A 24,988-nucleotide genomic window follows, 5' to 3' on the forward strand; every position below is an offset into this window, starting at 1 on the left:
TCTTTCCTGCTTCCTGTACTTACAAGGGCAAATTTTGTTTTTATTTTTAACTTTCTTTCTTTCTTTCTTTCTTTTTGGCAAGAGTACTTCTGCTCTGTGAACATGCCTTCAGCACCAACTGGTGGGAAAAGTGCACCCTTTCCTTTTGGTTGATAGAAAAAAATGGAAGGAAGGGTGTGGGAGCAGCACCCATCAAATTGTCCCCATACATGTAATGGACAGGAGATGGTGTTCAAAAAAGCCAGCCACTTAAAATGGCGTAACATTTTAACACCATAAATAATCATAACATTAAAATTCTCACTTCTGTGCATGCTCAAAAGCCAGCCCAGATAAAAAAGTGGGTCAGATTCGGGTCAGTTTTCTCCAACCATGAATGGTGAGTGTTGGCATATAAGTCGTGTAAAGAAATGATGCAGAAACCCCTTAACAGAGCGATCCTTTTCACCCTGAGAGCAAACAGTTTCTGACCTTCTGATGAAATAGCATCCGATCCTTACTTACATTTTGTGAGTGTTTTCTGTGATGGCCCATGTTTGTGAACACCTAAGCAGTCGGTGTTCTGTTTCGTTTAAAAGAAATGTAAATCTTTCTTGATGCTGAGGGGCAGGCCAGGCCACATGTTTACAGCTCAAAAGAAAATGTGGTCTGGGGTGGGTGGGACAGCACATAATACAGTATGATTGTATCTTATGCAGAGTTCAATTCCAAGGGTTATGTGTATATGCAAAATTGCGTAATACCCAAACCCTTAGAACTGAACCCCTGTGCGAGCGCCAGCAGACCCAGGATGCTCTCACAAGGTCTTTTGGGGCTGCCCAAGTTCCTGTGAGATCTTGTGGGAGCTTTGCTCAGGAAACAAAAGTAGGGAGTTTAAATTTTCCTCCAGAAAAATGTAGTGCAGTGAGCTTTTTAAGCTCACTGTTGCTTCTCAAGCAAGGCCCTCTCCACTCACCAACTCCGCTTATAACTTGTGGGAATTCAACTGCCTATAGTTGATATCACATAAGTTAAATGCATGTAATATGCGATTGTGCTGCACCAGGAGAAAAATGGCAAGTGAAATATAAATCAATGCTATTCTTTTTGCTCTTGGACCACATGGCCAGTCAGTTCGCTGTATATTCATACTAGTTCCACACACGTAAGAACAGCCTTTTTATTATTGTGATTACAAATTGGGAACAAAAAAATGCAGTGTGTGTTTTTACAGGATACAAATCAGTAATCAGAGCCATAGGAAAGATACCAGAAAATGTCAAAATGATATGTTACACTCTGGAGGCTGATGGATGCAACGCAGGAAAGAGAAGAAATCAAGAGCACCATTGTTGAAGGTAAGAAATAAAATGCTATCAAGGAAGGGAGAAGATGACTTCAGAATGTCTTTCTGTAAAGATTCACACAGTATGTGCGACAGACATGATTTTCACATTCGTTTATAAAGCGGGGAGGGGGGAACCCAGTTGCCATGTCTCCTGAAACCTGTCACTCTTGCTTTGCCCCTCAGAAAGATTACTTTGTTGAGTGGGCTTCCCAGCTAAAGCAATTCTCCATGGTGGTTTGTGTCATGAGTTTTATGCAGCACGCTATAGATGTGTTGCAGTGCAGGCCTGTTTCCTGACTGGCTGCAACCAATAGCAACACTGTGGAGTCTTTATTCAGCCGTCTTGGCTGGCGTTGATGGCAACCGATGAGTACCAGGTTTGTGAAGGCCATGGACAGGATACAATAAGGGCTCCAGGGCCACGTCATAGATTCATAAGAGGAGCAATATTGGATTGGTTTGTAAAATGTGCCTAATGATTTCCTCTATTACAAATTCACTACTCCACCAGAAATGACATAATTGATTAGTGTTGCAGAGGCTCCCTACGTATGGTTTTTATGCCTTCAGTATTTAGATCAGGTATGGGGAATCTCAGGTTGAAGGCATAAATGATGCTCTCTAGCCCTCTCGCTATACAGCCCCTTAGACTCTTTGCCCAGCCCTGTTCACACAGGTGTCCTTGAATATTTGGGAATGGGTCTTGCTTGCCTGGATGGTGGGGTGTGTGTGTTGTGGAAACCTTTGGCTGGAATGTAGCCCACTGTAGAAAGGTAAGAGTCCTATCCACTGCCCAGCTCATTTTTGCTTGTGGCCCTGTCCACTACTGGCACCAGAGGGTTCCATGAGGAAATACAACACTCAATGTGAAAACCATTCCCCACCCTGTATTTACAAAGTACATTCAAAGCACATCTCCCCAAGACTTCTGGGTACTGTGGTTTATCCCTCACATAGTTGCAATTCCCAGCAACCCTTAAGAAACTACAGTGCCCAGAATTCTTTGAGAGAAATAATGTGCTGCAAAGGTATAATATGTTGTCATTTAAATTAAAGCAAAGAACTTGAGTTGCAGGAATTGCTTAATTTATTGCTCTACTTTCATAAAACCAGACAGAACAATGCAGAGCACAACACACATAACTGACAAGATGAGATTGAAGGGGCCTGCAAAGTCAGATTCTCAACCACAGTCGCTAGCAGTTGTCCCATAGAAATGCCAGTGATGTGCTATTGTAAGAGCAGCTGAGAGTCCACAGTCTGATATTTATACTGGTTTGGTCCAGAGGATTTCAGCTGAGGGAGGTCCATGCATTTCAAATGAAATAGGTTATTCTGAATTTCCAAAACAAGTCATGGCCTAAGGGGTATATTTACACTCCCTCCTTTGATCCGTTTGCGCTTCTGAGCTAGATTTAAAATTGACTTCTTCAAATTCTGTTCATTTAATCATAAGCATTATTTTTTTCTTTCCAGAAGATGATTGCTTGCTAATGAACATCCGTTTCTCACCCCTTCTAATCCAGCCCGTGTCCTTCCTCCTAATCCTTTCTGAAATATATAAGGACACTTTGATGTATGTTGACAAACAACTGAAGATTTAAAAAAGGCTAGAGAATTGGGAACTTGCAGTCAATAAAGCACAGTTTAATGGTTAAAGATAGAGATAGAGAGAGAGAAAAAAATCAGTTTGCTAGAGTGAGGGCAAGGCAAGCAAGAATGAAAACTAAATTAAAACTATGATCTTCCTTTCATATGCCTAATGCTAGGTCATAGAATCAGAATTGTAGAGTTTGAAGGACCCCAAGGGTCATCTAGACCAACCCCCTGCAATGTAGCAATCTCAGCTAGCTCATAAATGACAGATGTTCATCCAACCTCTTAAAGTCATCCAAGGAAAGAGTCCACCCTGATGTTTAGCTGGGTCCTCCTACACTTTTGTTTAAATTAAAACTTTACTATGATTTATTTAAATTGCTTGACTTGTTTAAATTAGAACATTATAAAATCACAATCATTCAATGCAAATTAATCAGTTTATATAATTTGGGCTCTGTATCACAAAACTGATTTGCAAAGGGTGAACTGGGACTTTCACCTGATACCCCAAAGACTTCTAACCAAGAAAATGTTGTCCTTGCTAATAGGGTTGCCCACAGAGTCGTCTGGGCAGGAATTCAGTAAATCTGCGAGGTACTGCACTTCTCCTGATTCAGCCATCACTCAGAAGCAGGGGCAGTGTTTCAGCAGGTGGGGCAATTGTGGGTTTGAGGGGGAGGTCAAAGAGATGGTCTTACCTGTGGCAGCCCCAACCTGTGGAATTTTCTCCCCACTAAGGTTTGTGTGGCCCCTCCCTTCTATAGGGTTCTTCATCTGCTGAAGGCATGTCTCTTCACTGGCCTTTTGATACCTGAGATTTATAGACTTTAGGATCCACCCAGTTCATCTGACTGTAGTAACTTGTTTTAACCGTTTCTAATATTATTATTTTTTTGTATAATGTTGTAACTTGCCCTCGGAACTTGTAGTGAAGGGTGCATAAGAAACCCAGTACATAATCTTAGTATGCCCAGACTTGAAGCCTCTGAGTCAAGCTGGGCAAACTGGAGGGCTTCATCTCAAAGGAGAGCACAGTGGGCATAATCAAAACCTGGTGGAATGGAGAGACGGAAGAGTGGAACGGGACACTCATCTCTGGATACAGGCTACATAGGAAGGATCGGCAGCCATATACCAGAGGTGGTCTTGCTCTGTATATTAAAGTACAGCAAAGCAGAAATCCCCAAAGAAGCAGACTCTTCCACAGAATTGCTGTGGGTGGAGATACTGGACCCCAAGAATAATTTAGTACTGGGAACATAATGTTGTCTCCCTAACCAAAATCCCCAGGTGATCTTTATATGGAGAATGAAATCAAGTAAGCTTCCAAAGGAAGAAGTGCCATAGTGATGTGTAATTTCAGTTACCTTCACATAGACTTGTGTACACGTGTGATCTGATCATGACAAAGAGGTCTAGATACTCCGATTGACTGTGACATAGAGCAATTGATTATGGAACTGACCAGAGGAGCAACAACTCTGGACTTAATCTTAAGTGCACTTGGGAGTGCACTTACACTTGTTTTGTGTTAGTGTTGTTGACCCAGCTGGAAACAGTGATCACAGTGCTAGCAAATGCCTTATGCCTTTTCAGCTCTGAATGTTTTTGTACATCACTTGGATAATTTGTTATAGTGAGCAACTAATAAGATTGATGTGATTAATTAACTGGAGCCCTACTCTCTTTTGCAAATCAGATTCTAGGACCAAAGGAAGCAAGTCAACCCATCATTTTTTTGCTACCTGGGAGCGTAAACACATTGAGCCAGATTTTGTACTCACCTGTTGCTACTATAACTTGGTGACGTGTTCTAGCTTTCGAAAGCCTTGTTACTTGGTTTATGCTTCTTCCAGGTGTAAAAAAGGTGGGCAATCCCTGGAGGTGAATGAGGGGTACAGATTACTAATGGGTGCCAGCAGTGCTATTTTTCTAGAAAAAAAGGTGTTGAAACTCACCGTGAATACCTCCCTTGTTCTCTTATAATAGCAATGGCACTCACCTGAGAGGTGCCAGAACTGAGTTCTGGCTGAAAAAAAGTCCTAGGTGCTAGCAGCAGCATTTATATAGGCAGAGTTTTTTTTAGCATATTGTTGTCAACTTTGTTTATTTTTGTTGATAAGACTTCCCATATATTCCACCCAACTTTTTATCTAGCAGTGGGAGTACATGCTGAGTTAGGGTGGATTTGTTTAAAATGGGTTATCAGAACGTAGGCTGGGAAGATAAATGCCTTGGCTGAAGTGGCCCAGCTCAATCATCAGCCGAGAAAAGGGAGGCTTTTGTTTAACTTGCATGTTTAACATTTTGTTGTGTCTATTTGCCTGTAGCTCGAAAGAATTATTGCCTATTAAGAAAGAGCAGCGTTTTCCCAGTTTTTCTTCCCGGCCATCTTCCTGACAGCTCACTTTATGCTGAGCCTAGAAACTGATGGTACAACAGGGGAGTCACATGCTCCAGAATACTGGTTAAGAAACCTAAAGAGCTAAACTGGCAGCTATTGCTGGCTGCTCTGTATGCAGCCAAGCTTGTACCAATGGTTCTGTATCCAGGACCACTTAGGAGGGCTTGGGTGGTGCAGAATGGCATTTGGCTTCATTGTGTGAACTTGAGAGTTCTCAGAGTACTTGCACTGTGCACATATTCACCCAAATTGTTCACCACAGGCAAATCTGAAATCTGCTATCACGCTGCCTTTAATATGTACAAAGAGTAGTGTCAATTCATCCCCTTTTCTTGTTCTTTTTTCTTTCTTTCTTTTTGGGTGCGGGGTTGCAGATCCTTGTTTGGCCTAGTGGACAAGGAGACTGACTGGGTTGATCTTGAACTTGGTTACTAGTTCTCTGTTTGCACTGAGAGTTCAAAACAAAGCTCAGTCAGAACTATTATTAAGGGACCTAAAGTTTATATGCCCCTGAACCCCAAAACAAGCTTTGGTCTGTTCCATATTATATGTACACATCATGACTGGGTGACTGTCTTCTTCAAGATAGGCAATAATTGTCCTCCAGTCAAAGCCATAGTTTTGGGACAATGGCCAGTCATCTGTGGTGAGCCCAGACGACAATTACAAAGGAGCAACTGGGAGGGTGCACTCCACAGTTAGCTTTGGACCACCCCAAATGATGGGCCCAATGTCCAGGATTGTGTTCTTTGCAATATGGTGTTGAATCTTCTTTCCCTTGGGACCAGGCTGCTGTCAATAATAGCTAAAATATGTAGAAAAGAATAAGGAATGAGAGTGTCCACCCCCACAGTAAGCTTTATGCTATTAAGCTTTACGCCATCTGAAATCACGCACCCACACACATTCAAGACAGTATCCTCTGTAAGATGCTTTTGAATCCTATCTGTCCCAGCTCTTCAGTGGGGTTGCAACCCCCCCCAACTGTTTAGCAGTACTTTAATATAACATGAATGAAATGAAACCATAAACATAGCAAATCAATAAGCTTTGACTCTTGGATGTTAAACTTTGTAGGAGGAAGGCGAAACAATTACTTCACATCTCCAGTGTAAATAGCCATTCTGGATAAATGAATTGTTGTTCATCAAAGCAAACTTTCCTGGGCCAATTAATATAACCAGCCACCGCCATACAAATTTATCATCTTTTTCCAGACTTGAAGCCTCTTGTGAGTATGTGAGGTAAAGCTTGTTGATTCATGATACTTAATTTGTTTTTGTTTTATATTAGGCAGTTGATGAAGACCTTGGTGTCAAACGCATTTTATGTTCGTAAAATTAGAGAATTGCAGAGTTGGAAGGGACCCAAAGGGCCATATAGTCCAATCCCCTGCAATGCAAGTATCGCAGCTAACATATACTTGTACAAGATTTAGCCTATTATGGATTTATTACTGGGAAGCTTGCATATATGGGAGAAAGAATTTAACATACCTTTCCCCAGCTCTGTTCATCCCACTCAGTTGGGGTTCTTCCATGGCTGCTTTGTCCAACTCCCTGCGCTACAACCAACCGACCAGTAAGAAATCCAGTTATGGGATCTCCTTCCCACCATTTCTTCTAGTTTGGTCTGCTGGCTACATGAGTGTAAGGATTGCCTTTCTCCAGCAGCCAGGGGTGGTGTCATTTTGATTGCCTGCAGATGAGCATTCAGCCTGAGTTGTTTGTGATTAGACAGTATTGGCTATTTAATGAGCATTCATTTGGACATCTTGGCAGGGGGACATTGCCTCAATGCAAGTGTTATCTCACATGGTCCAGTGCCTTTCCCCCATCCCTTTCCTGATAGGAGCAGAGCTGGAAAGAAACCAAGGAAGGATGGAGTGCTAGATAATAGTGGGGTAGAATCACTGATGACACAAGAAACAAGGCTGGAGTTCTACTTGTGCCTCTTTATTGGGAGAAACTTGTACATTTGTAAAACAGCGACTTGCGCTCAGTAAAGTCATGGGATTAACAGACCCCCTCCTGGGAAGATCCCTGGCTGGGCCCCAGTCGAGAGTCTCCTGCAGCCTGCACCCTTGGAGTCACACACATATGCAGCAGGCAGGCGGATTTGATCTGCAATATCCCCCTCCCTCTGCAGCAGTCAAATGCCTTGACTGCTCTTGGCTCTTGAAGGTGGTGTATGCAAGAGTTTGGTGTTGTCACTGGAGGAGGAAGGAGGGGGCATTTGCAGCATATTCCTGTGCCACCTTTCTTCCTGAAAATGCACCCCCAGGATTACAGGCACGTTTCCCTAAGTGTGGGGCATGACACCATGCAGTGTCTCGATGGTGCATGCTGGAGCCCCCTTTGGTTTGCTACATGGAGGGCTGAGGACCACAGCTGGGTTCTGGGATATTCCCTTGTCCCATCAAGACAGCACAAGGTAGGTTGGTTGGCTTTTTCCTGTTGTACCTTTACTCAGGGCCCTGCTGCAAAGAGAAAGTTGACATTTCCCCCTGCTGCCCTTGAGGAGTCATTGCACACACGCACACTCCCCACACGCGGATGCACTGGGCAAGTCTGCTACTAAGTGCTTCAGCCTAGGGATCTGAGTCCTGGGGGGCTGCCTGGGCTCCTTATCCTCCCCTTGACATTGTGTGGGACCCATAAGGCTCTTTCTCCTGAGGGTGGGGTGTTTTTGTGTGGCTTGGACCCTGAATACTGCTGGAGGAGGGTGGAAGATGTGGGGAAGGGGGGTGTCTGTACATCTGGGAAGGGGCTGCCCCAAGGGAACTCGGGCTTTGTTGGTGCCAGCAGCCTCCTGCAGCATCGGCCTCTGCACTTGAGCTGGGAGGGAACCTGAGATTGGACGTCGATGTCGTGGTGTCCAGCCTTACCAGCAGTTTTTAGCGATGCCGGCAGGGGCCAGCTGCAGCAACGAAAGGCTGAGTGTAGCCGGCTAAAAACCACAGACCCAAAACAGTTATGTACAAATATACAGTTCTGAGGGAAGAAGGGATGGGTGACGGCTGGCCAGCCATGAGGGTGAGGGGCCTGTACCCATATGGTAAAGGGGCACATCGTGGGCAGAATGGCAGGTCTTTAAACCTCCTTGTGGGCACAGTCTCAGTGGGGGGGGGCAGCAGCAAGTGAGCAATGGGGTACATCATGGCACTCACTGCCCAACAGCAGCAGCAGCCAATGGGATACAGGACCTCTTTCCTGCCCTGAGACACCCCTGTGTGCATGTAAAATAGTGGTACATGGAAATGTATGTTTGTAAGGAGGCTGAGGGAAGAGGTGTAAGTAGGAACAGTAATGATAAGACAGGACAAAGTGAGAGGTGTTGGAGGGAACATGGCTCCCGCTACTCAGAGTCTGTGGCAGAGGCTGCCACGTGGGGCTGTGTGAGCAGCTGGTTGTGTGGTGCTACCGTGTTACAGACTGGGCCCTGGGAGAGAGAGTTGCCTCTACCTTTGGTGACGCCCTCTTTGCTCCCTTGCGTGCTCCATGTCCCCCTTCCTCCCACTTTGTGAAATTCCAGGCAGGCTGCCTGCCTGCCTCAGTCAAGCCTTGCTTCCTATCAGTGGAGCAGTTTAGAGTCCATTCCACCTCCCTGTTTTTGACAGCTGATCCTCGGTCCTTCTCTGTGCTTCAGTATGGGGAAGGTTTGTTGGGGGAGGGAGTGCTGAGCCCTGGAGGGCAGGGGCAGGACCAGCTGGACTGGGGAAGGGGGTTAGTTACAGGAGGGAGGGGGCTATAAAAGCACCACGGTGCTTTTTGGAAGCCTTTGGAGGTGGGAGGAAGGCCTGGCCTGGCCACTTGGAAAGGGCTTCTTGGCGCAGGCCGGAGCCTGCTGTGCCCCAAGCTGCTCCAGAGGCACTGCTGCTGTTTGGGGGGAGCAGCGCACGAGCTGGCTTAGCAAGCAAAGTCTTCGAAGACCCCTTGGCCCGAGTAGTGGTGGCGGTGGTGGTGGTTGGGCAGAAGTCCTGTGGGGTAGCTGCCCTCGTTGTGGCGGCCCAGGCTCTCACAGGAGCTCTGAGAAAGAAAGAAAGAAAAGAAAGAGAAGAAACACGGTCAGCACAGCAGCTGGTACCTCTGGATGGGTGGGTGATACATAGCTCTATGAGCATTCTGCTGAAGTTTCCTAGAGGGAGACCTCCAGGAAGGCTGCATGTGACAAGAAGTGATGGAGAGACACCTCCGCTTTCTTGCAAAGTGATATAACATCAGCATGCTATCTATGCCTTCCCCTGCCCCTTCCAGCTCCACAGTGTGATGACCAGGGGCAGTGCTACCATCAGTCCAACTAGGCAGCTGTACAGCGCACAGGCCTCAGAGGAGTGCAGGACTCACCTTTGAGGGGCAGCTTTATTCAATTATTTTTTGTTATATCTTAAAAATTTCTGATAATATTTTGGAGAATTTTATTTCTGCAGGACATTGTTCTTAAAATTTTAAGTTAGCTATTGGAGGGGGGTGTTGTGTGAGTAATTAGCCTTGCCTAGGGTGCCAATAGCCTGGCCCTGGTGATGACATTACACTGTCTGCTGCATCCAGAAATGAGAAAGAGGCAGGATGAAGAAACATGGACTAGCAGGAACTCTTTTCCTCTGTGGTGGTAGCAAAAGGCTGGAGCTGTTAAGATTATGGCACAGAATGGCAATATTTTTCCACTCCTAAATTTTGCTCTCTGAGATGGGCCTTTGGAATGCTCTATCACAGGCTTTGTCTGTTCAGCTCTTCCTTAAACAGCTCCATCACCTTCTGACAACCTCACTCTCTCCAGGCATCCCATGTACCAAGCCAGGTTTAGGCAGTCCCTACCTACTTGACAGTCACCTGCCTTTTTTGTCTAGTCCCCCATTTCCACTGCTGGACAGCAATATAACTCCTTTCCAATGCAAGTTCTTGAGCCTGCTCTACTTTTGACCCCCTGCCTGTAGCCCTGTTAAATCTCCCACACCCTTAAATGTGGGATGTGTGTGTGGGGTGGGAACTCACCCCATGGAATAGGAATCTACACTTGGAGGGATGCCACACTCAACCATGTCAGATGAGATCAAGACTCTAAATATAATTACAGCTGTGGGTATAAAGCTGTTAGAAACATACAGTGCCCTGTGTGATTTAGCGAATGAGATGAAATGATAGCTCCCGAGGGTAAAGCTGTATCATGGCATACTTCACACCATCAAATTCAGAGAGGCTCTGTGAGCTCAGGAATCATGCTTTAGGGTGGATATTATTCAAAGAGAAAATTATGAGAGAGATTAGAATGTCCAATCTCATTCTTAAATGGACCAGGGAGATGATTCTTAGCTGTTGCATGTATAAATAAGGTGAAGGGGAACAATTCATGTTGATTAAGTAGTAATTCCAATGTTAATAAAATGTGGGATTCCCGGGCAGGAAACTTATTTCAGGTCCTTAACACCGGAGGTCTCTAGGTGCATTAGCAATTTTAATGCGGAGAGCTGAGGCTGCACACAGATGATATTTCTTCAGTGGCATGGAGCTGCTATGTGGGAATATCATTGTCTAAACTACATATTCTGTTTTCATTCCATATACATTCCCCTGGTCTAATCCATTTCACTGCAATATTCCCTTGGTAAGGGACCAGGGCAGACATGGCTGCAATTATGAAACAAGAAAAAGGTTCCCACTCTCTCCAGCGAGGTTCTACACCCCATGGATAATGTTTTTGCTGCGCTAGAAAGCTGCCATTGCTGGATCAGGATTAATTATAGGTTAAGGTGGAAGTTGCATCCATGGGTCTTCAGAAAGCATAGCCTGTGCACAGCATGAAATGCCTTTCACAAACAGGAAAAACAGTTAGCATGTCAAAAACACACAAAAGCTTGCACTTCAAATACTGTACAGCATCTCCAAGAAACATTAGGCAAGCAAACACGCAAACATGCACTTCATGGAATGTGGATAAAGAGAGAATGGCTTGAATGAGGTGTGTGTGTGTTTAAATCGTGTTCAACTCAATTTTACTCAGAATAGATCTATCTTAGTCATGCTTGTTAATTTCATGGGTCTTCACTGAGTAAAACTTAGCTGAATACCACCCTCCATGTGCTCATTAGCTTACCAGCACAGGGGTGACCTAACTGTGCCACTGCTGGGTTCATGTTATGCCTGGCAAAGCCAGAGGTTCCTGGAGAAAAGGCAGCCTCCCTTGACTACATGATAATATTACTGGACTTGCCACCATCCTTCCTGAAGACAAGGCCTCCAGGTGCTTGAGCAGGAAAGGATGAACTGTCACTATAGTACTTGCTCAGAAAAAAATGATTCTGTCCACAAGGTGGCGCTGTGACAACACAGCTGATCACCTACGCTGGAGCTTATTTTGCACTAGCTGTTTGCCACAGATAAGTATTGATTGGAGGCATCTGTTGTGTGCATCTAACCTGGAGGGACCACGAACAACATCCATCTCTCTTGCTTCTGTTTAGATAGACCCTATGCTGGAGCAGAGTGGCATGTCCTAAAGGCGTATGTTGCTCCACTGCTTCTGTGGCTGAAAATGTGTTTGGCATCAAACCCCCCTCCCATATTTTTTTTAGAGGTGGGGGGAGATTCTAATCCATCCCCTACAATAGAAATCAACACTTTCTCATAAGGTTTCCACTATGAGAAGTTGGAAAAACAGTGTGGTGTTCTCCACAAGTCCTTTCAGATTCTTCTCAATCCCCTCTTATGTCAGAGGACAGGGCTTATATCTGCTCTCCTGGTTTCTGCTCTTGGACCAAAGAGCCCCAGCTCATCCTACGAGTGAGTGCCTATCCCTCCTGCATACCAGCCAGCATGAGGAATCTTCCTTCTCTGGTATTTTTCCTGCTACTCTTCTACCACTGTAATCTTCCTCTATCCTGTAAGCACTCCTTCTTGATGTTCTCGGCTGTTTATAAGACCCTTTCTACCCATCCCACCTGCTGCCCTCCCACAGCCCACCTGGGTTTAAGTCCAAACAACAGGTATGGGCAGGAAGAACAACTTCACAGCTGCTCCCCCCCCCCCAAAAAAAATCAGATGTAGCTGCAATTCTTACTATGCGGCTGGTTTAGGTTACAAGGAGCTGCCTTGCACTAGGTGGGAACACAGGACCATCAACTAGCTCAGGGCTGCCCGCTCTCAATGGAAGTGGCTGTCGAGGGTGTAGGGCCAAGGACTCTCCCAGCACAGTTGCCTGAGATTTTAAGCAAGAAAGTACTAAACGTAGGGTGGTCCATGTGAATATCTGTTGCTGGACTTGCAACTGAGGGGAGAGTGCTGCTGAATGCAGGTGCTGCTTGTGGGCTTTCCCTGAACATCTGGCTGACCAATGCTAGAACAGGATGCTGGGATAGATGGGCCATTGCTCTGACCTGGTAGGCTCTCCATATGTCCTTATGGTATGTACTTCGCATTGTATCTAGGGCACATCCCCTTGATTTGTGCTATTGTGCATCTCTGTGATAAAAACCGAAGTAATATGCAACTGCACGGTTATTACATGTGAGGTTAAAATAAAAACATAAACAGGAGAAAGTGAAGGAACCGAGAAATCACAGCTCAGTCGGCCCAGAATAGCTCATCTCTGTGCCAACAAACAATGCTGTTAAGGAGCCAATGTCCAAATTCAACCCTGAGCCGCATGGAGTGTGCCAGTGTGCAGTGGACAGTACTGAGTCTACTGCAGTAAAGACATATATACCATGCCAGGAGTAACCCTGGGATGTTTGGCTGCTATCTTGAGACATCGACAGCAACACCCTCATTGATTTTAATGGCTCAGGATTGCAGCTTTCATGTCCTGAAAGCCAAGATGAGAACAAAGGACTTCCTTCAGCGGGTTGGGTCCAGAGTTAAGCCTGTAAATCCACAACCACTCAAGTGGAATACAAAATGCTGCTTTCATCTTGGCTGGTGTGCTAGGAGTGAGCACAGCTTTGCTGGGGTGATGCCCAGAGGTCCTGCTGCAGCCACATGGGCCTCTTTTGCCTTCAGTACCCTACTGGCCAACTCATCAGAGGCGGCATTGGAACGGCCACGATACGAAGATCAGTCTGGGTAGTTCTCTGTCTGCACCTTTATTTACAGCCCTTTGCTGCAGCCAGGTTGAATTTCAAGAAGCCCTAGCTTCTATTGACTTAAATGTTGGCAGCAGCAGGAAATTAAAGTAAACTCAGCTGCTAATTAGTTATTCCTTGTCCAAAGGCTCCAGAGCCAGCCAAAAATCGGCATGTTTGATGGGCTTTCCCTGGCTCTGCCTCCTGTGTTTTATCTTTATATAACATCAGGGCTCCTGGGATATTGAATGCACCAGCGGAACGGCTCCCGCTCATGCTGTAATATAGGCATGCGGTATATGTCACTTGCTCACCATCATGCTCACATGAGATTAGAGGCAGGCAATGCAGCTCTCCCTATCTCTCATGCTCACTCACACATGCACACAAAAAATTCAGTGCCAGCTCCAGGATTTGGGGAGCATGCGAGCCTAGATGTTATGGGCCATGCCAACCTAGAATTCAAGTCATGCTGCCTCTGATCTTCTTGAATCCTCCAAGTAACATGAGAATGGCACTACTGTTGAGGCAGCAAGTCGCTTGCTGGCCTTGGGGCCCCAGGAAATGCCCAACTGCACCATTACAGCTTGCCCTGATTACACTATATTGCTGTATACGCATGACCATGCAGACCTGCCTGAATGTTAAGATCATCCTCTGTGACCTTTCTCAGGGTGGTTCCTGCCTTTAGAGGTTGGTTAGGTAGGAGGCAACTGTGAAAGGGACCATTTCAGCAGGAACACCCATTTGTGTGTGTGGGGGGGGGGGTCGTTCGCAGGGCTCCAAATCATTCTAGCACCACAGGAAAGCCACCAGGGAATAATGCTTAAAGGGGAGAGAGAGGGAACCTGTGGCCTTTAAGCTGTTCCAGCTTTCCAAAGGTCAAGCAGCGGAAACAGGGAACGTAGGCTGGAAAACACAGAGTGGGAAGGCTGTTATCCACAAAAAAGACTAAGCCCTGACCTGAAATTATCTGTATCCAGGCTTGGTCAGAAGGAACCAACGGACTACATGGCAAACGGCACCCAGAATAGAAGTGCTGGCCCAGTCTTCCTCCACTCTGCATCTTTGAGTGGCTTACCCCAAGTGCTGTTGTGTTCAAGTCCTGTGCACAAGCTCCCCCAGGCATCTGGCTGGCCACTGTGAGAACAAGATGCTGGACCAAATGGGTCTTGGGCCTGATCCAGCAGACTCTTCTTATGTGCTTAGGTAGAGGCACCAGCCCATCATTTAGAAAGCCACCTGTTTGTATTCCAATGCATGTATTCTCATGCAGACTGCGTGGATTCACCCTACGGGCGGCTGCCTTTCTTTGGTAGCCACCACTTATTCCTTGCTTCTCCACGCCCAGCACCAGCAGCTCTCAGTAGACTTCGTTCATGTTATCGCTGCCTTCTTGTGTAGCCTGTGCCTGGAGAGGGCTGTTCCACTCTCCTCCACCTTCCCAGTCCTCCACGTGTCTCTAAATTCTCTCCTCTCCGGGTTCTGTGTCCTTGAATCTGTTCCTGAATCTCAGCCTCCAAGCCATCCATTCATGTCTAAACAAAGGGTGACCTGGATCCTCCATCTGTTTCCAGCGTCCTCGATGACATGCTACTTTGCAGTGGATTGATGGTGGGGCAGTGCTTCCAAGTTGGTACAAAGAACTGCGCATCTGTGTTGGTCTCAGGGTCCCACTAATGATACAGCAGATACAATTTAGTTCCACATTGATCTTCCTTGCATGGGCTGGGCAGTACCAGGCAGGGAATCAACAGTCAGCAGAGCCAGAGCTGCTACATTTGTGCATCTGCGTACCATTTCACATTTGCCAGCTTCTGAAGCCCAACCACACTATGCTGTTGGTTTTCCTCCCTGGTTTTGGGATTTGTGCCCTAAACAAGGAAGAACAGCCTAGTGTGATTTCCAAGTAGACCAGTTACCCTGGAGTAATGTATTAAGGGGTTTTATTTCCGGCAGCTATAATCATATTGCAGGGGAGAAAGTCACAAGCTGGAATTTGCAGCACACCTTTTCCTACTCAACGGATCTGAAGCATTCCTTTTCTTGACTAACGGTGCAGAGGTTATCAGGACAAAGACACTTCTGTGGAGGCAGGAAAAAGAAATTATAAAAAAAAACCTTGGTGCCTAAATCCGCGAATGGTTCCTCATTCTCCATCTCTGCCATCTATTTCTCTTCCCATTCATCTCGGTGAAAAAATGTCGATATGTAGTAATGAGGCCATTAACCAAACAATCTGGTAGGTCTTGGATATTTTCTCTCTCCTTTCAGTAGGTGTCTGCTGTGGTTCACAGGAGCAGGAGCCTCTGCATAGTCTAGAAAAATGGTACTGGTCTTCTTTACACCTCTGTGAAAACTAAAGTGCTGCACTTGACCAAGGCTAGCTAGGCCTGAGCCCTCTTCAATTTTTGGTAGCATTTCCTTTGCACACTTGGGGACAGGTATGTTAAGACTGGTTTCTCTTTAATGATAATAGTTAACAGGCCCAGGAAGGCACAAGACCATTATTATACCATTGACTACTATATGAGGAAGTCTTGAGACGCCCACTTTTCATTTAAAAAGAAAAACAGGATTCTACATTCACTGTTGATGTCTATGTTGTTTAACATCTACATGAAACCGCTGGGCAGGGTTATCAGGAGGTTCGGAGTAAGTTATCAGCAGTATGCTGATGACACTCAGCTCTATTTCTCCTTTACCTCTGCAGGTGAGGCAGTGGAAGTGCTGGACCAGTGTCTTGCCTTGGTAATGGACTGGATGAGAGCCAACAAACTGAAACTCAATCCAGATAAGACTGAAGCACTGTTAGTGGGTGGTTCCCTATACCAGATGGGTGGGAGGTCACCTGCTCTTGATGGGGTTATACTTCCTCTGAAGGAGGTGTGTAGCTTGGGGTACTCCTGGATCCTTTGCTATTCCCCAAGACCCAGGTGGCCTCAATGGCCCGGAGTGCCTTCCATCAGCTTTGGTTGGTGGCCCAGCTATGCCCCTAACTGGACAGGGATAGCCTAACTACTATGTCTATGCTCTGGTAATCTCAAAGTTAGATTACTGAAATGCGTTGTACTGTCTCTGAAGATAGGCAACTTCAGCTAGTGCAGAATTCAGCGGCCAGGTTGCTTACTGTAGCAGGATGGTTTAATCATATTACACCGATCCTGGTCTGACTGCACTGGCTACCAATTAATTTCCAGGCCCAATTCAAAGTGCTGGTTTTGACCTATAAAGCCTTAAACTTCTCAAGACCGCAATACCTCGCTGCCTCTTTCCATAGGAACCTACCTGGACCCTGAAATCATATTCTGAGGCCCTTGGTCGTATTCCGCCACCTCAGGAGGTCTGGAGGGTGGTAACACAAGAACTAGCCTTTTCTGCAGTGGCTCCCCAGGGAAGCTCACCTGCACCTTCATTATACCCCTCTAGGCACCCAGCAAAAACATTCCTTTTTAACCAGGCCTTTGGTTAATTTAATTGACATCCTTATTATTATTTGTGCAATAAAATAACAGAGGCAAACAATGATTTTGCTTTCAAATTCATACGTGTAACCTTTTAGAAAAGTGAAAAATGCAAAGACCATTTCCTAGACCTCTTCACTCTGATCTATGGCACCAGGATCTTTACATAAATCTGCACAGAGCTGCACTCACAGCTACTCAGAAATTGCTTCAGCACAGGGATCTGGAGGGGGTAATTCAATCAGTTCTATTTTCAGCCATCTCATTCTGGGCACCATCTTTTCCTTCCAAATGGCAGCTGATCTAGGTGTGAAAGCCTGTTTCTGTGGGTGGAAGTCACTGGGTCAGGTTCCTTGATTTGGGGGAGTTCTTAAAATATACATAGTCTGGATCCTTCTTTGATGCAACTTTAGCTTGCATTTACATCTTATGTATTCCCAGTCAACTCTTTCTGCAGCTGAATGGCCTTATCAGCTTCTTCTTGCCCGGGGTCTGAGATTTATCAGCATCTTGTTAGATACACATTTTCTAAACAATTCATTTCCATAGGTGAGCAAACAGCCGGCAGATATCAGGGCCTCTCTTTCTTCAGGGTGCAGTGTTGGTTTTTGAATGTTTACACTACTTAACTCCCTGATTTAAAGCTAAATAGAGTCATTGTGGTACAGTGCCAGGTCACATCTTTTGTTTTTTCAAATAGTTACTATTATAGATTAGATTTCTTTGTTCTGTTATATCCTGCCATCTTTCCTCTCCCTACCAATTTGCTTCATTAACTGTTAGCAAAGTAGGTCAATTCTTTTGCAAAAACTATTCCAGAAAAAAACAACTGTGTGCATCTTTGATTTTCTTTTGTCTCTTTATCAAGGTTGTGGAAGTGCTCTCTACACTCTCTTTATCATTATTATTTATTTGCAAGGAGGCAAGATTTGCTATCTAAAGGCTATCTTTGTAAATTCCCGGGCCAGCAAGACATTCTGTCTCTGGAATGCAACTCTCATAATCCTTGACAGTTGGCCATGCTGGCTGGGGCTGAGGAGAGTTGGGAGTCCAACAATATCTGGAAGGCTGGAGATTCCCCTCCACTGCTGTAAGAGGTGGTGGGTTTCCATCTCTCTAAGTGGAGGAACCATCTCACACTCCTCAACTGCCTAGAGGGACAAGGCTCATTTGGCTCAAGGCTTCCAGTTGCTGACACCTTCTAAGCACCGCAAACAAAGTTCTGGAAATCATTCCTGATTGGAGATTGGTTTCTTTAGAAGCACATGCCTAACATCTCCTTTAGCTCTCAGAACCTTTGGAAAGTACACTTGTCAATTTCACTAGGCAATAACTCATATTCTTCGTAAGTAACCAGCTTTCCATATTCTGGTCCCTGTTGTAGGTTTCCCATGTCAGGTGGGATGCAGCAAGAGGAAAGCAGAGAGGAGCTGTGACTTGTCTGGCCACACTGAATCTGCTGCACTTGAGAGACGCAGAGTGAACAGATGCTCAAGCTGAGCCAGGAGGTGCTTTCATCCACTGACTGCTCTCTGGGTTAATATACTGTAAAACACTTATTGCCCAGGATGGTTTTGTAGTAAATTCCCCGTTTTAACTACGACAGGTTCACAGATGTAACCAAAGCCTTCTCTGCGGGCATCGCACAAGCAGTCTTGCCTCTTTTATGCACAAACAGAAACATATGTATGTGCATATGTATATATTCATGCACACAAGTATGTATTGGTATATAGGCGCTGTCTACCCAGATCACAATGGGCTCACACAAATATATAAAAATATACTCATAGGAGCATGTCCACACACTGCTTGCAGCAGCATAGTCATGTTGGTCTGTCAACATGATAGCTAAATGAAACTTCAGCAGGATGAAACTTCAACACTAGATAGCCATCAAATCTATGTCCTGCCTATGAGCTTCCAGGATATCTAGCTTGACACAGTTGGTGGGAAAAAGGTGCTGGACCAGATGGACCTTGGTCTGATTCTGCAGGGCTCTTCTCATGGTCCAGAGCACAAAAAACAAACAGAACTGTAAGACTTCAAGGAACGTTTGTTGCTTACTACACAACTTACTACACAGGCGATGCACTGTTTAGCAGGTCCAGATACACACTGAAGCTTGGTAAGACGGAAGCTTTGTGGGTGTGCAGTTCCCAAGTTTCAGAAATGGGCAGTTTCAGAAATTGCCTTTTCTTGATGGAGTTGCACTCTCACGGTACATAGCATGGGAGTACTCTTGGATCCATCACTGTCACTGGGTGCTTGGTGCTTGGTGACTAAGAATGCCTTTTCCAGCGGGGGCTTGTATGCCTTCTGCAGCCGTTCCTGGGCAGGGATACATGGGCCACGCTGCTGCATGCCTGGGGGACCTCTAGACTGGACTGCTGCAGTGTCACCTACATTGGGTTACCCTTGAGGGTGGTTCAGAAATTGCAGCAAGTGCAGAATGCGGCAGTCCAGTTTTTGGGCAGAGCAGCTCCGCATCAGCATTTTGGTGTGGAAAGCCAGCACATTACCAAACAAAGTTCAAGGTATTACTTCAGTGTATAAAGCCCTAACCTGAAGTTACCTGAAGGACCACCTTGTGCTTTATAAACTGGCCAGAAAACTGTGACCATCTGGAGAAGCCCAACTTACTGTCTCATAGCTATCTCAAGCTTTCAGCATGGTGGTACCAGTAACTTGCAACACTGTTCCTGTTGAAATCAAACAGGCACCGACAATTCTGGAAACATTTTGTTTTGCCAAGCATTTCTAAGAGAATTAATTTGATTCAGTGCTGGCCATTTGTTTTAGAATCACAGATCTGGAAGGGACCACAAGGGTCATCTAGTCCAACCCCTTGCAATGCAGGAACCTTTTGCCCAACATGGTGCTCAAACCCACAATCCTGAGATTAAGGGTCTCATGCTCTACCAACTGAGCCATCCCTGAGTTTTGTATGTTACGGTTTTATAATTTTATAGTTTTCTAATTCTTTTTTTTGTACACTGCCTTGATGTATTCTTTCAGTTAGCAGTTTGTAAATCATCTCATAAATAAATACACAGAATTCGCACAGCAGCTGACACATTGACGTGCGTCTTTTCCAGCCAACGCTGTTAAGAAATACAGACACACATCACATGCAGCCCACATGGCCCAGAGCATGCAGTGGCCCACAAACAAAACGAGGCTCTCATGCTTAAATGACACAAACTCTCCAACATCATTTTTCATATCGGTGGGCATTGTGCGGATCTACCCAATACAAATATGCAAAGAGATAGAATATTGTTCTCTCTTACCTTCCCCATCCCACTCTCTAGCTGACCAGGTTCAAAGCTGGGAAAGGCAAAGAATTGCACCTCGCTTCCTTCCAGCGATCCCCCCACTCCCCGTTTTATGGCAGCTGCAGGAAATAGTCTGAGTGGCAAAGGAAACAAGTGTACCTGCTCCTTGATCTCCTCCAATCCCAGGGTGGCAATGCTGCCTGAAGGCTTCTTCAGAGGGGGCTTGGGGCGTCGTAGGCCATGGGCCACCTTGTCACGGATCACCTGGGGCACAGCAAAAGGCAGAGAGTGGCAGCTCCATGTGTGTTTAAACTCCTATATCACTTTGCAGTAGGGAAAGTGTGTCATATACACACGGCAACTCCTGCCACCTTGCATTTTGCTCTATTCCCATTTCGCCCTATGATGTCATCGAGCTAGATTTCTTCCTGGAAAACAACTTTAGAGGCCCTAAGTCCTGCAAGCAGGTAGTCATGAACAGCCAGGCATCCTACATGGACCATAGCAAGCACCTATCATGCAGACTGTGGCTGGAGTTCGCTGAAGCTGTCCAGATGCAGCAGATGTTACCAGCTCGTTCTGTAGTACTGGAGGCAGGGAAGACTTGTGGCTCCCTAGCTGTTGTTTGACTCCCAACTCCAAGTATCCCTTGTTCCTCATCTTTGCTCTAGAAATGGTCCAGGTGCTGGCTATTACCACCTTGGGGGGATAGCATAGCCTGTGCTGATGGCAGGTAAACTCATTGAATTTAGGACAACATGGAGAGTTTGCCAGCTCTGCATAAGGTGCCAGCAGTTAACAGTACAGCACTATCTTAGTGGGGGGTGCCAGAGCTATAGGTTCCCCCTCAATACAAGCTCTAAGCTCAGCCCAGTACAAAGTCACAACTAATGCAACACAAGACCCTTTCTTTCTCCCCTAGGTGGGCCCTCACCTCATAGATGTAGTCCAAGATTTCCAGGACAGTGAGGACGCTGGCCCCGATGAACAGGCCCATTTGGCCTCCAATGTCCCCTGGCAGAAAAGGAGGCAGTTAGGGCAAGGGAGACGATGGTGAAAAGCAAGTCATCTGCTGGACCCTGAGCACTGGGAAGGCCTCTGCAGGGAGGAGGGTGACCGGGCCTCAGGCAGGATCCCTGCTGCTTTTATTGAGTATCAGGGAATGGGAGAGGGAGAGATGGTGACTGAATGTGGTGGCCTGGGGAAAGGCAAGAGAGTGAGCAGCAGGAGCATTGGTATGGCTTTGCTTTCCTTCAGGGTTAGCTTCCTGCTCCTTTTGAAAGCAATGGGCACCAGGGCTCTTCTAGCACTGGAGGAAGAGGTTGGAGGAAGACCTCATGGAGAGGATGAAGTAGGCGTGTGGGCACAGCTACCATGGGAGCAACCTCCCTGCACACTGGTTGGGTGCCCAGCAGGGAGTAAGGCAGCTCAGGCCCCGAAGTGTGATGTGTCAGGGAGAAGGGGGGTGGGACTCTATAAGTCCAGGCCAGGTGCCTCCTTGCTGTGGCAGCTTGTCAAAAGAGGGAACTGCTGTTGGGCCTGCATTGCTGGCACCACCAGTGATGGAGTCCAGTAGTCAGTACTGCAGCAAACAGCCAGAGAAGCTGTCAGATGACAGGGAAAGGCCAATGAGGTGACACCTGTGTTGCCATAAAAACTTGGGATTTTGGTGAGCCCACGTCATGTCTCCGTCCCAGCAACGTAAGGTGTGAATCACAAACAGGTTCTTGCCCATTTGCCTGCCTGCCTGCCTGTGTAGCTTCCTTCTCGAAGCTTGCTTTGCCTCGAGAGCACTAGCCCTAACCAAAGGAAGGTGGCAGGTAGAGGAGCAGATTCACTCACCGAGAAGCCCTGCCAGGTTGTATGCCCTCTTCTGCTCAATCGCCTCATAGTTCAGTGCCTCAAAGAAGATGTCCAGCACCAAGAAGTTCTCCCTAAGGGGAGTTGGGGAGGGGAGAGAAAGGATTCAGAGGCTGAGCCGGCTCATATATTCCTCCAACCCAGTTCCCTCCTAGCCCATTTTTGTTTATAATGTTCTGGTGCTTCTCCCACAGCCTGTGGGCTGCGCATCAGCAACAGGGCACTCACCGGATGTAGGTCTCATTGCGGTTATACTTGCGAGCAAGGTACCGGGCCGAGCCCTTGTTGGGCATGCGCACCATGGAGATCTCCTTGCCATAGCGGGTCAAGTTGCAGGGCGTGGGGCAGACACAGCGCTCCTGGGAATCCTCAACTGCTGTATCTGTGAGCAGAGAGCCGCACGTCAGGCAGGATAAGAACACTTTGGAACAGCAATCAAATGAACCATTGCCTGCTCATCCCTGCCATGGCAAAAGACCTGCAGCCTATTGAGGCAATGTCTCATGGTCTAGAAATCCTCTTGGGACCCCTGTTGGGATATGAACATGTGTCTGAGAGGGTCAGTGGAGCCCTCGACACAGCCCAACAACATCATGCCTCTCCATCACACCCCAGGGTGACAGCTGCCCTCCTCTCCTCTGTACCAGCCCGCTAGACCCCAGCTGAGGGATTGTGGTATTAGCCTCCCTGACTCTTCCTCAAAAACCACCATACTTGCTTGACTTATGATAGAACTGTTAATTTGTTTTTATTGGACCAGTTTTTGTAATGTTGTATATTGTTGTTTTCCCCCTCTGTTTATTACTTTCTTTCCTGCTCTGGGATTGAAAATATTCCAAAGAGCACACTATAAACACTGTAAAACAAACAACAAAACAAACAAAAACTGTTCAGCCTTATCGCTTAATGGCTTAAGCCATCAAACACCCAGCTGTGTCTACAACAATTAATAGGGGTTCCCCTTCCGTTCTACTGGCTGGCCAGATCCTCTCCCCCCATGTCCCTCAATGGGCTGCTCAGTATCTGCTGAAACACTTACCTAGTGTATGGTCAGCACATTCAATGTAAACGTTGGGCGAGCAGATGGTTTCGTTACCTGATGGAGAAGGACCTGGTTAGTGAGATCCAGAGTTGGGTTCTCTCCTTACCCCAATTCAAGCTCATGCTGTTACTTGGTAGTGTTAAGAGAGGCGGTTGGTCACTTCATTAGGCAATTATAGGCAATTGCCTAGGATTGCTGATGAAAGGGCTTCGCCCTTGCAGATTGCTATTTGCTCTGATTCAGCAGTAAAAACAAGGGTTTTCCCAGGGAAAGTGCAGAGACAAAAAACAAAACAAAACCACTCGGACACAGAGCTTTAAAGCCTAGAAATGCAGCACAAAAGGATGTCTGGATGAGTCCTGAGCTGAGGATGGACTGAAACTTAACAGGGACACTGTAGTCGTAAATTTCCTGTATTGATAAGACGTTCTAGAGTTGGATGGGACCTCAGTGGCCACCTAGTCCAACTCTTCATTGGATACAGGAAATCCACATCTATGACATCTCTGGTAGGTGACCTTTCAACCTCAGTTTAAAAGCCTCTAATGAAGGAAAGCCCTTCTCCTCACAGCTTCCAAGGTAGTCTGTTTCACTCTCAAACAGTGCGTACAGCCAGGAAGTTTTTCCTAACATTTAGTTGAAATCACCTTTCTTGTAATTTGATTGGGGTCCTGCCCTCTGGAGCAACAGGGAACAAATTTGCTCCATCATCTATGTGACAGCCCTTCAAATAACTGAAGATGGCTATTGTATCACCTCTTAATCATCTCTTCTCCACGTTAAACATACATACCCAAGTCCTCCCAGGACTTGTCAGATTGACTGCTCTCTAGATGGGGGTTTGTGGACTTCAGTCCACTTCATGTGATGAGATGCCCTGGAAGGTGGCAGATGGCTGTGGGGGGGGGGGTGGAGACTGAAGGAGGCAGAACAGCTGCTGGTGTGGAAGGCAAGGAAAAGCTACAGCCAGCCCAACACATTCCAGGGGCTGGGCCAGAGGAGACATAATTTGAATGATCTTTTCCTAAGGTGCTCACATGCCTGCATGGAGTCACTATGGAGGGTCACATTTCTGCTCCAGTAGGGAGATCTCAGGGCAAAGATCTGCACTATGGGCAAGTTCAGTCACAATTACCACGGGCTTATGCAAGAGAGTCTCTTCTCCCACAAGTAACTTGAGTGTGTCAGGGATCCTAATACCCAAGAAGGCATAGAATATGGCAGTGCAAAGAGGCTGAGAGCAGGGTGGGTATGTGGGAGTGCTACCTCTATGTCTCCCCCAGCTCCTGTCTCTTTAATAACTGTATGACACACACAAAAATTTCCTGGCACACAAATGGATTATGGGGAAAGCTTCACTTGCTTGGCTGCCAAATGTCTGGCTGCTCCATTAAAGGAACAAGAGCAGTCCAGGAAAATGACAACAGTGTCAAAATAGCACATGGCAGAAATGAATTCATATTCCAGCACATCAATGAGGCAGCAAAAGGAGAGAGTCCTGGAGTCCATGGGACTTAAGGGGAGGGGTGGTGGTGGGTCACCTTACCTGGCATGTGCACCATGCGGCACTGGCAGTTCCGCACCACAGCCTCCTTCTCGCACTGCAGCCTGCAAGCAGCAATACTGTAGCTCTCGTAGCCGGGCAGAACCTGTTCCCCCTTCACGCTGGCCCGGCAGCTGCCCCAGGGCTGGGGCAGGTACGTCAGCTGCAGGAGAAGGCGGGCAGGCTAAGAGCCAAGAGAAAGTGGCGCCCTGGCCAGCTGGGGGACCAAGAATGCCTCTCTCAATGCGGCTCTGGGGCAGGGAGTTTTGCTCTCACTGAAGCCCATTTCCCAGCTCAGCTCTCCAGATCCCATCCGCTCCCCATGTCCCACAAGCTCAGCTGTAAATAACCCTAGTGGTGCTTGGTTTTTGCCCCCCATCAGCATGGAAGTTCAAACCCACGCATGAGGCACCAC

At 46.6% G+C, this 24,988-nt stretch overlaps 1 protein-coding gene and 1 long non-coding RNA gene across 9 annotated transcripts in view; one reads left to right on the plus strand and one right to left on the minus strand.

Annotated features, from left to right (window-relative positions):
• Positions 1-2,398: 2,398 nt before the first annotated feature.
• ASIC4 (acid sensing ion channel subunit family member 4) overlaps positions 2,399-24,988 on the minus strand; it is a 210,281-nt gene continuing 187,691 nt past the window's right edge. For 3 of the 7 annotated variants that reach the window (XM_081839317.1, XM_081839319.1, XM_081839318.1), the window contains exons 4-11: positions 24,577-24,736; positions 23,028-23,084; positions 22,217-22,370; positions 21,971-22,062; positions 21,063-21,142; positions 20,288-20,392; positions 4,711-4,804; positions 2,399-2,878 (exon numbers count right to left, since the gene is read on the minus strand). In XM_081839317.1, the coding sequence (XP_081695443.1) occupies positions 2,769-2,878; positions 4,711-4,804; positions 20,288-20,392; positions 21,063-21,142; positions 21,971-22,062; positions 22,217-22,370; positions 23,028-23,084; positions 24,577-24,736 (852 nt within the window). In that variant the 3' untranslated portion in view covers positions 2,399-2,768. Of the gene's footprint in view, positions 2,879-4,710; positions 4,805-7,264; positions 9,359-15,315; positions 15,472-20,287; positions 20,393-21,062; positions 21,143-21,970; positions 22,063-22,216; positions 22,371-23,027; positions 23,085-24,576; positions 24,737-24,988 lie in introns of those variants that run through there. The other 4 variants (XM_081839320.1, XM_081839323.1, XM_081839321.1 and 1 more) reach the window with 2 other exon arrangements.
• LOC309329012 lies at positions 2,871-20,281 on the plus strand. 2 transcript variants are annotated; one of them, XR_014151014.1, is made up of 4 exons: positions 2,871-3,577; positions 6,408-6,574; positions 18,235-18,358; positions 19,653-20,281. It is a non-coding gene; the product is annotated as an uncharacterized lncRNA (long non-coding RNA). The 2 variants fall into 2 exon arrangements; XR_014151015.1 differs by lacking the exon at positions 19,653-20,281 and having other exon boundaries at positions 18,235-18,676.

The sequence above is a fragment of the Podarcis erhardii genome (genome assembly GCF_964252035.2).
Source record: "Podarcis erhardii genome assembly, chromosome: 1".
NCBI lineage: Eukaryota > Metazoa > Chordata > Lepidosauria > Squamata > Lacertidae > Podarcis > Podarcis erhardii.